Source organism: Pelecanus crispus, chromosome 2, assembly GCF_030463565.1.
Source record: "Pelecanus crispus isolate bPelCri1 chromosome 2, bPelCri1.pri, whole genome shotgun sequence".
NCBI lineage: Eukaryota > Metazoa > Chordata > Aves > Pelecaniformes > Pelecanidae > Pelecanus > Pelecanus crispus.
In genome coordinates this window covers 13884020-13895624 of record NC_134644.1, presented here as the reverse complement: position 1 = coordinate 13895624, position 11605 = coordinate 13884020, and the positions used below count along the sequence as shown (strand labels likewise).

Here is an 11605-nt window from a genome sequence, read left to right as displayed (position 1 = left end):
CTAATACCAACCAAGCCAATATGTGTGACTATAGAATTAGCTTTTTGTAGTAACTTTTAACTGTGCTATAGTCCAACTTAAATGTTCATTGCAGCTTTTAACAGTGTCCAACAAACCAGTTAAAAGCTGTCCTTGAAATAATTGTGTGAAACATTTTCTAACCATACAGTATTTGAGAGCAGGAATGATTTGCTCTGTTATGGGAAAGACAGACCTTAATAATTTACTGAAGACTCACTCTTCCGCTTGCATATGAATACTATATAAATTAAATATTTTTGTATATGTAAAACTCTAGAGTTTTAAATGGTGTTTGTTTGAAATCATGTCTGCTCTTGGATATATAAAAACTATGTGTCTCATACTGACAGATTTCATTCTTTGGTGTGAAAATTCCAGCTTCTCTTGCAGAAGCCACCCACAGCCAGAGGAGCTTTGTGACAGTAACGTTCCACTTTGCATCAAGCCAAGTTTGTAGTGAATTGCAGTGTGGTGGGCAAATCACTAATGAATCAGTGTACAGTGTATTTGCCACTTTGGGCAACATTCAGTCATATTTTGAAATGACACAATCTAGTAATTTAATTTTTTGTCAAGGTCCAGTTAACAGATAAGCTGGTATGAGGAAACATTTTTGGCTGTGTTTGTCAGCCTAACTTCAAAAATCAGTTTTAGCCTTTTTCATAAAATCATAGAATGCTTTGGGTTGGAAGGGACCTTTAGAGGTCACCTAGCCCAACCCCCTGCAGTGAGCAGGGACATCTTCAACCAGATCAGGGTGCTCAGAGCCCCGTCCAACCTGGCCTTGAGTGTTGCCAGGGATGGGGCATCTACCACCTCTCTGGGCAACCTGTTCCAGTGCTTCACCACCCTCACTGTAAAAAATTTCTTCCTTATAGCCAGTCTAAATCTATTCTTCCTTAGCTTAAATCCATTATTCCTTGTCCTGTCACAACAGCCCTTGCTAAAAAGATTGTCCCCATCTTTCCTATAGGCCCCCTTTAAGTATTGGAAGGCCCCAATAAGGTCTCCCCGCAGCCTGCTCTTCTCCAGGCTGAACAACCCCAACTCTCTCAGCCTGTCCTCGTAGCAGAGGTGCTCCAGCCCTCGCATCATTTTTGTGGCCCTCCTCTGGACCCGCTCCAACAGGTCCATGTCCTTCTTGTGCTGAGGGCCCCAGAGCTGGACGCAGTGCTGCAGGTGGGGTCTCACCAGAACAGAGTAGAGGGGCAGAATCACCTCCCTTTTTCATCATTATGGGGTTTTTTTTAATAGTCTTGAAGAAGCTGAGAGGAAGGAAACATGAAGCAAGGACCAGAGTACACCCTTCTGAATTTCAAGTTGTTAAGGCTTTCCCCACCACCTGCCAGTTTTATCATCCCTGTATGAGGAGAAAGGATTCCGAGTTCTAGCATAACCCTAAAGCAGTAATGAAACCCAGCTTGCCCTGCTGTGAATACTTCCTGCATGTTTAGGGAAGGAAAAGGGCAGTTGCTTTTTTCCTCCACCAGAATGTGGAGAGAATCTTTCATGAAGCATTATTCCCGCAGTTGTTTAAAAGCAGGTGAACAGAATTTCTGACAAGTCATTCATGATGTTTGCAACAGTACTTTATTTCACTTCAGATACATTAAGCACATCCTGTAACTCAACACAAAGCTAGCCATCTACACTTATTTTTTTGGGTGTAAGTACTCTGAAACAAAGTGCAGTGGATGAGTAACTTACAGAGTGCATAGAGCAGTGTTGCATTTACTGTTAAAGGGTAGTATCAGTAAACGGTGTTTATCCATTAGATGCTAGGGTTTGTTTCGAACAACACAAATACAGGACAAAATCTGCAACATCTGAATGTCTTGTTTCACATAAAGTGCTGGTACAATAATTTAAATGTTACAAAACAAAGCTGTAACGATTCTAAAGCATTGTTACTCACAATGTGCATCTATTAGAATAATCTGAAAGTGATGGCTTTAGATGGCTCCGGTTTCTGCTTCCTTTGGGCTGCGCACAGCAACATGCTCCAGCTGGCCTGAATCTGAAACATCGTAACTAGTCTTGTACTTGGCCAGGATTTTCATCAGTGGTCGCAGCTTCAGCCACCATTGCTCCTTGGGAATCCTGTGTCTGTGTAAGAGGTGTGGTGGGAAAAAAAAGATAAGGTGATTGACTTGGTAGCTAAGACAAACACATTTTGTTTTGACAACACTAACAGTAATGGCCCTCCTTATTAAACAGGATCAGATATTAACATTTGTGGTGAGATGTAAGCACTGGCCCAAAATGAGGAGAAATAAGGACAGAATACTGAAGGAACAAATAGATTTTACTATAAAGATACTCTTCATATGCAAGTATAATACCAAATTAGGGACAAAAATGCTGCTCCACTAAACTGTACCAGAAGCAAAGTAATTCTAGGCATTAGAGCAAAGACAACTATGAGAATGTTATTTAAAAGGACAGTGGAGTCCCAGAATTCATAACAAGAGACTTCCAAGTATGAGGAGGATGAAGAGAAAGCATGAAGGGAGTTGTTAGAAAAGACAAGTGAACAATCAAAGTGAATCACTGGCTGAATTTAGGCCAAAGAGAAAAGTGGAATAAAACGGTTGGCAAACGCTGTGTGTCAGCACTTCAGAGAAGATGCTCGTTTGATGTGGTGAAAGGAAGTCTGTGTCGAGATGTTCAAAATGTAAGCAGCGTATACGTACACAAAGTCTGTTTCATTCTTAAGCTCAGCCACAGGTTGGAAAACAAGGTTCCGTCTACGCATTCCCAGCAAACAGACTGAGTCATCGGTATTGGCAAATACTTTTCCTAAAAAGAATGAAATAGTTCAGGATCTTTCTTACTCACACTTGTAAGGGCAAATACCCTTTTTCTGTAATTAAATTGAATAGGGAGCTTACAATAGCTTGATTTCAGTTACTGAATATTTAATTTAATGATAAAACATCAATTAGTACTTTAATAGGGTTAGACCTTCACATTTTTAATTTAGCTTTGGTGGTTAGCAATGAAAATATAATGTAATTAAGCAACAATTAAGACTGAATTTTAACATCCAATTTTAAATTAGATTTTAGTAAACAGTGCTTTACAAAAATTCCCAAAGAAGACATATTACCTTCTTCTGTCTCCCATGTAGCCACCATGAAACAAAAAGGAAGAACAGATGTAACTATATAACCATCAATGCCTTCATGCATGAAAAACTGCAATCACACTAGCATTTTTTGAAGAAAGATAACAAAACAGCTATCTGAATTATTGACCTGACTTGAGGGGAAATTCTTACAGTAGGAAGCACAGCAAAGCACTACTGAATAATAAAAACATAATCAAGAGGGAAAGAAGTATGTTGACTAACAAACTAATATACATTCATACATTTGTGTAGTAGAGTAGTCTTTGATACCGATAGCTAACCAAAGACAGTAACAAAAGACAGCACCAGATATTTCTGCACCTTTTCGGTAGGTTTCCTTCAGTTTTTTGGAGATCCACTGCATAGCTTTTGCGGCAATTTTTGTCCCAAAGTTTCTGTCAAATGGTGAAGGTGCACCACCCTGTGTGAAAATTTAACTGTGGGTTATTTTAGTTATCGAACCAGTATGTGTGTCTTTTTATTTCATCAGTCATCTCTGTTAATGGCCAGCTCTACCTCTTATTTCCATTTGCCTCATTTAGAAAAACAAACAAACAAAAACCCCCACCACGCAAAACAAGCTAAAACAGTTAAAAGTTGTGTTAAGCACTTGTAGAATTCTCATGGAATCAATAATTCTTTTCACTTAGATAAATGGAGGACACTGTTTTCCCTTTCTTCCACTTCCCCTTAGTGCTGATCATTAAGCACTGCCCAGCTATCACACTGCCACCAGGCAGCCTGGTTTCAGCACAATGTAAACCAGGAATCTGTTGAAGGAGAGGTGTCAGGGGAAGCCTAAGAAACACACGTGCTGACTCTCTGTAATCTAGGCAGTCTGGGAAGCATAGCTCTCCATGGCAGCTAGAACGAGGCAGGCCTTAATGCCATGTATGTAATACTAGGATGAAAACAACTGTGTTGGGACTTTGTACACTACGAATCACATTATTTCTTCTTTTTTTTTTTTTTTTGGCTGCTTTCATTCCAAGTATTACAGCAGCCTTTATATGGTTTGGGAACAAAAGTGTTGTTTTCAGTTTTTCTTCAAACCCTTTGTCTATATTATATAAAGTCTGACTTTTCTGTCCATTTTCAATGCAGCAGATGGGATGAAAATCATATGGGAAGTAGTTCCACATAGGTCCAAACAGATTGTTTGACTAATGCTGGTCTTGACCTTCAAAATAAACTTTGCTAAATTTTATGCAGAAGGTATCAACCTCAGTGTTGAATAATCTAAAAATATATGAGTAAGGGGAATATACATACAGCTTGAAATGACTTAAAGACAGTCGTTTCACTACTAGTACAGGAGAAATTTGGCTCTACATGTATTTTTTACTCTACCTCAATCTTGATGGTTAGTGTAACCAAATTAGAAACTTACTATTTATTTCACTATACTACTTGTTAGTGAGATAAAGAGATGCAAGGTACAAAGACCACAAGGAGTAGCTCACTACTGTCTCTTCTACAAGAACAATCCATCTACACGTATTTTCTTAGTGCAATCTCATCTCTTCCAGGGTTCAGAAGCCAGATACATTATAGATGGGCAGATAAGTGTGTTATAAGGATGTATGACAAAATAAGACAGCTGCGTTACCTATTAAAAAAAGTAATTGTTTATTCATATAGACAGGAAAGGAATGAAAATTAAAATCATTAAAAATCTAATGTGTTTTTTTCCAAGATTTCTAAGAAAGCATTGCAATAAAATCTAATCATAGAATCATAGAATCGTTTAGGTTGGAAAAGACCTTTAAGATCATCCAGTCCAACCATTAACCTACACTACCAAGTCCACCACTAAAGCAATTAAGGGCAGAGTAGCAATTTCATGTTTCCTGGCTTGGTGGCTGATTATTTATAATGAAAGTAAAAACTAGGAATCATTGAGGTTGGAAAGGACCTCTAAGATCATCAATCCAACCATCAACCCAACACCACCATGCCCACTACACCATGTCCCAAAGTGCCACATCTACCCGTTTTTTGAACACTTCCAGGGATGGTGACTCCACCACCTCTCTGGGCAGCCTGTTCCAATGCTTGACTACCCTTTCCATGAAGAAATTTTTCCAAATATCCAATCTAAACCTCTCCTGGCACGGCTTGAGCCCATTTCCTTTTGTCCTATCATTAACTACTTGGGAGGAGAGACCAACACCACCTCACTACAACCTCCTTTCAGGCAGTTGTAGAGAGCGATAAGGTCTCCCCTCAGCCTCCTCTTCTCTAGGCTGAACACCCCCAGTTCCCTCAGCCGCTCCTCATAAGGCCTGTGCTCCAGACCCTTCTCCAGCTTTGTTGTCCTTCTCTGGACATGCTCCAGCACCTCAGTGTCTTTCTTGTATTGAGGGGCCCAAAACTGGACACAGTATTCCAGGTGTGGCCTCACCAGTGCTGAGTACAGGGGGACAATCAGACAAATCAGAGTCCTGCTCCTGCTGGCCACACTATTCCTGATACAAGCCAGGATGCTGTTGGCCTTCTTGGCCACCTGGGCACACTGCTGGCTCATGTTCAGCCGGCTGTCAACCAGCACCCCCAGGGTCCTTTTCGGCCAGGCAGCTTTCCAGCCACTCTTCCCCAAGCCTATATCCTAACAAAAACTTCTGAGTTACCTATGAACAAAAAATCCACACACTTTTTCTTCTTTAATCCCAAATCAGACTTGCTTGAAATGCTTGAATAGTGTATGCTCTTTGTTCAGACAAAGTTAAGCTTGCCTGTAATTTTAAGGTCATTTTTACCTGCTGCATGTGGCCCAATACATTTTTTCGACAGTCAAACACTCCTTTTCCTTCTTCAGAATACAGCTGATAAATGAAGTCAGTTGTGTAGTTCTCATTGCAGTTCTCATTTCTGTAACAATTAAAGGCCAGATACAGTTAGCAAATTTACTGTTAAGTAGTGGATTACTTTAAGGCTACTGAATGACAAGTGTCTTCCCATTTTCTTGATACCAGTAATCATGGCTTAGATATTTGCATCTAATCATGTATATTCACTTTCATGTAACATGCTCATGATTTTGAAGTCTGTGTTAATTTCACTACACTGACATCACTGGCAGGTCACTTGGAATCCACTGTTGAATAAGGTAGTAAAAATATAATTTTAGGTCTGACAAGTTCATTATGCAGAGGAAAAAACTGCATTAAAACAAAAAATCATTGACATGCAATGTCATCATTTTGCCCTTTATAAAAGCATGGACAATGAATAGTACCTTAGGCTGTTCCTTACCAATACTGTAAACACCGGATATTTTTTCACCCTAGTCATATAACTAGTAGAACCTGAATGAATCCTCATGCAATTTATTGTGGTATTCATTTTACTGCCCCTTGCTACTCAGCATACTGAAAATAAATGCTCCAGAAAGAGAGAAGCTACAGCCTGATTCACGCTGCCTAAGAAGGCATGATTTTAAAACATGCTAATCAATGTGTTTTGATTTTTGAAAGACATTTTATTCTGTGTTATCTCTTTGTCCTGGTTTCGGCTGGGATGGAGTTAATTTTCTTCCTAGTAGCAGGCATAGTGCTGTGTTTTGGATTTAGGAGGAGAAGAATGTTGATAACACACTGATGTTTTTAGTTGTTGCTAAGTACTGCTGATGCTAGTCAAGGACTTTTCAGCTTCCCATGCTCTGCCAGGTGCACAAGAAACTGGGAGGGGGCACAGCCAGAACAGTTGATCCAAACTGACCAAAGGGCTATTCCATACCATATGGCGTCATGCTCAGTATAGAAACTGGGGGGGGGGGGGGGTGTGAGGGGGTGGCCGGGGAGCAGCGATTGCTGCTCGGGAACTGTCTGGGTATCGGTCAGCGGGTGGTGAGCAATTGCATTGTGCATCACTTGCTTTGTATATCATTATTATTATCATGATTATTATATTGTTATTATTATCATTACTATTTTACTTTGTTTCAATTATTAAAGTGTTCTTATCTCAACCCAGGAGTGTTTCTCACTCTTACTCCTCCGATTCTCTCCCCCATCCCATCGGGGTAGGGGGAGTGAGTGAGCGGCTGCCTGGTGCTTAGTTGCTGGCTGGGGCTAAACCATGACACTTCTAAATTCTAAGTAGGATTTTTATAGTAAAGGCCATACTATATGTGTACACGTGTATACTTGTTTTCACACTATCTTTAGTAAGAAAGAATCTACAATAAAAGACAAAGCTGATGAGAAAACAGGCTGAAAACAGGATAAAATATTAGATCGTAGATCAAGTATATTTACATAGAAAGAGGGAAGTTTTGGACTTGAGCATCCAGACAGCTCCCAGACTTGCCTTCTGGAGCTACAGCTTTAGTAAAAATCTCATGCTAAAGGAATAATCAATGAATATAGACTTAGAGAGTCTTTGCAAGTGGCCAAACAACCTACTTGGCTGGAAGTGCTCAGCATCACTGATGCCATCTATTAAAACTACTTTTGCTTACCTCAGCACTAGACCACGCTGGATACTGGTTTTCATTTTTTCAGTCAAGTGTTCCACATTAGCCTAGAAACAACAAAAGTATTTTTAACAAGCCATACAGAACTCTAAAACAACTTTAATGAGCCTACACCCCTGAGAACTTCTGTAAAGTATTCCACATCAAATACTCTGTGCAAACTCAAATAATCAGCAGGTTTTTGGAGATCCAGGATAATATACTGTGTATGACTATTAATCTACTAACTTCTTCCTCCACAACACAAATAATTGATTTTAATAGCAACACAGAGTTGGTTTTTTGTATGCTCTACTTGGTATAGCACCAAGTTGGATAATGTCAATATACATAAAAATAACAAAAATTGCCACAAAAGATTGCATCTTGCCCTTACTCCCGGTCCTTTCAAAAGTCTTGTTATGGATACAGTGATGTACTGCTGTGCTGGTACTCCCATATATGACATGAAGAGTACACACCACTGAGAAATGAGTGGGGAGGAATTGCAATTCATTTCATATCTCTCTTCCTTTCGGGAAATTTCTATCTGTTTAGCTTTGTATTTGTCCATGACCACAGCTAGCACCAACTACCTCAGAAGTGTAAAAACCTCATAGTAGACAAGTTCCATATCAGCTTACACCCCAATCTGTAATCCTTAAAGCCCGAGATCTTTATTTTAGTAACACCTCCAAACATGCTCTGAATAGTTGTGGTATCAAAGTCAGTATCTAATACACCTTGCATACTGTTCAACTCCTGACATGAATAGCCATCTAACACAATGGAAGTGGTATTTCTTCTCCCCCCCGCCCTTTTTAAAATCGCCCAGGTCTGTTCATTTACATGTAATTTGAATTTCAATCAGAAGAATAAAAATGAGACAATTCACCTAGTAGTGTTTAATGACTAATACAATAATTTTGTCAGTTAACTGAATCTGATGCCAAGAATAACTGGTACAAGTTCCTTTATATAATATGGCATAAGAACCAGCATTATGTGAAAATGCTACTGACAAACCTAGCTTTTACACACAATCCAAACATTTGGGTATTTTTGTAACAGAAGCCTACTTCAAATATACACAATATGATATATATGTACAACAATTTTAGGGTCTACTTAAAAATTAGAAAAACGTTTCTAATGCTGTATACCTGGAGCTCTCGAATATCAAACTGTTCTTCAAAGATATAAGCAGCATCAGCTCCTGCCGCAAGGGCCCCCATATTAGCCAGATAACCACAATAACCACCCATGGTCTCAATGATGAATACACGACGCTTGGTACCACTGGCGGACTGTTTGATGCGATCACACGTCTAATCAAAGACAAGATATTGTAAGTTTAAATAAAAAAGTCTGAATTTCTATGAGTTTATGTATCATGCAATTTTCTGTCACTTATTGGTAGAAGAGCTTAAAAAATTTATAAAAAAATACATATATCCTTAAAAATTCATTCCAGCATAGCATAACCCATTTAACTACAGTAACTACCAAATAAAGTAATGCTTACAAATCATACATTGAACACGACAGTCAAAATAAAATGTTTTGCTACTATCAATTCTTATTTGCTTCCCGTAAATACTAAACCAAGAATTTTGGTTTGTGCATGGAATTAAAAGTTGTGATAGTTTTCTAACAGAGATGCAAATAGATATAAAGGAGCTTTTTAATCAGCTCTGGTATGAGTTAAGTTTCTCTTCTTTGCTTTAAGTCTATTAATTACTGAAGAGTTTATTTCTTCTTAGTATTGATTTTAAAATTCACTGCATTCCCAACCATACTTAACAGTTACAGTTTCTTAAGCTTAAGTCCTGAGCATGTTATTGCCCTATTGTTTACTTTCCAGTAATGATATTCACATAAATATAATTTTTTTCAAGCACTACTGGAGCTTTTTTTTTGTTAAATGTTTTTGGTTTTTTATTAATAGGTACATACTTACTATAACAAGACTGCAATCTCCACATGCATCTTACTCTGACTAGCATAAGAAATGTTCTCTACAAAGAGATCTGTTGCTTACATGCCACCAGTTAATACCAGTATTTATTAGAGCTGCCTAAAAGACTTAGTATTTTCTAAGTCTTTCTAAGTTCTTTCTTTCTCTGTTATTTTACAGAGAAAATCTCCAGTGTGGTAGGACCTAGGAAACTTCGGAAAACATAGAAACCTGGGAAAATGTAGAAACTTAGGAACAGGTTACTATGCATCTCCAGGTTTTAATAATACTCAAAAAGGTATTCAACAAACTCTCACTTCCTAGAATGAGTTTTCCTACCCTTCGAAGTTATTTTAAAACCATCTGATAATATTACCTTCCTTTCAGAAAGCAAATAGTAGAAAGAAAAAGATAATTCCTTCTTTGTCTTAAAAATAAACAAACAGGTCATACCAGACTTGGCGACAAGAATTTTGCAAAACTGATGTACTGTCCCTACATCAGTTCTGTTTAGTAAAAATGAGGAATAAAAGTACCTGGGAAGTTCATCATCTTGAAACCTGATTTATGATAACATTAAAAAATCCCTATGCCTTACTGATTTTCTGAATGGGTAACTGCAGATGCTGTAATATTTGAGGTATTTCTGTTTCACAGATATTTATAACCAGAACCTTCATTCAGCTAACTGAAAATAACCCTTCAAGCTGAAATTAAGATTGTGAGCAATATGGTCTTTAAAAATATACCTAACAGACCACAGAACAAATAATGAACTGATACATGAGAAAACTTCAAATAATAAAAGACTAGAACTTCTAACATCATAGTTTAATGCACCGAAGAACTAAAAAGAGTGTATGCATTTATTTAGGACCAGCTACCAAAAGATACGTGTAATTTAATTTATACATATATTTTATTTATATATTTGTATATGTACATGTTATGTGTATACACACACACACATATACACGCAAGTGCGGAATTCACATGAGTTCATTCAAAATATGGATTGACATTCTGTTCTCCTAAGCAGGAAGTATCCCCATAACAAACTACATCACAAAAGCCTACTTTGAATTTCATCAGTTTTTCAAAGTGACACTGTCTTCTACCTTTTTATAATGTCCTCAAGCACTTTACTTTCCCCTTCCAGAAGTGGTTTCACAAGAATTTTTGCACAATACTGGCATCTGGCAAACAGTAACAAATTTGTAAAAATCCCCATTACTTTTAATAGTGGCAGATGCAGCACTGAACCAATTTTAACTCATTTTAAAAAAGCTGCCTGGAACTGGATGGATACTATGTGTTTAGCTTATGATATAATAATTCTTGGCTCTGGATACTGAAGAAATAAATACACATGCAAAGATTTCCTTCGTTTTGAGAGGCTTAAAAGACCTGTAAATGCCAAGCTTTCTAAAAAAATTTTCCAGCTGCTGGTAGTAGAATGAAATTTTCTGCCTTTTGAGAAGCTCTAAGTTCTAAGCAAGGATGTAGATCAGTAGTTTCTTGTGGGATTACTCACTTTAGATTTATTTAGAAGGACTTCTATTCTTGACTATACAAGAGACATAGTAGAAGCTTTCTACCATTCTTGCTCTTGCAGGATGACTGTGACAGAAATACCCAAATACAAAATGGGCACAGAATAATTTAAAGAATCATTCATATACTACTCCATAGGCTAGAAAGGCCAAAGCTCAAATGTCTGATGCAGGTTTCAGAAGTTTTAAGCATGGAGGCATGGTGACTCTTTTTGGAGTACTCTTTGGAATTCCATTGCTAGTTGAGCTTTCCTATGAACTGAGCCAGCTTCATGAAAAATCTGATATTCAAAACATTACCAAATCAACAGTGCTCTATTTTTAGCATAAACCAAACATTCTAACCATAATGACATTCCATAGATACAACCATTTTTACTTTTTTTTTTACTGCGAACATTACTGAAAGCTGTACAAATTGCAATTAAAATTAATAATAAAAACAATGAAATAAGAGGAAGCAGCAATATATACGATCATTTTTTTCC

The 11605-nt window shown here is 37.8% G+C and overlaps 1 protein-coding gene across 6 annotated transcripts in view; it reads right to left on the bottom strand.

The window, feature by feature from the left end:
• Positions 1-1702: 1702 nt before the first annotated feature.
• The window catches only part of PFKP (phosphofructokinase, platelet), a 46392-nt gene continuing 36489 nt past the window's right edge, over positions 1703-11605 (bottom strand). For 4 of the 6 annotated variants that reach the window (XM_075706403.1, XM_075706406.1, XM_075706404.1 and 1 more), the window contains 6 exons: positions 8771-8935; positions 7614-7675; positions 5911-6022; positions 3473-3572; positions 2715-2820; positions 1703-2127 (listed from right to left, as the gene is read on the bottom strand). In XM_075706403.1, coding sequence (XP_075562518.1) covers positions 1974-2127; positions 2715-2820; positions 3473-3572; positions 5911-6022; positions 7614-7675; positions 8771-8935 — 699 coding nt within the window. In that variant the 3' untranslated portion in view covers positions 1703-1973. Of the gene's footprint in view, positions 2128-2714; positions 2821-3130; positions 3137-3472; positions 3573-5910; positions 6023-7613; positions 7676-8770; positions 8936-11605 lie in introns of all 6 variants that reach the window. The other 2 variants (XM_075706407.1, XM_075706405.1) reach the window with 1 other exon arrangement.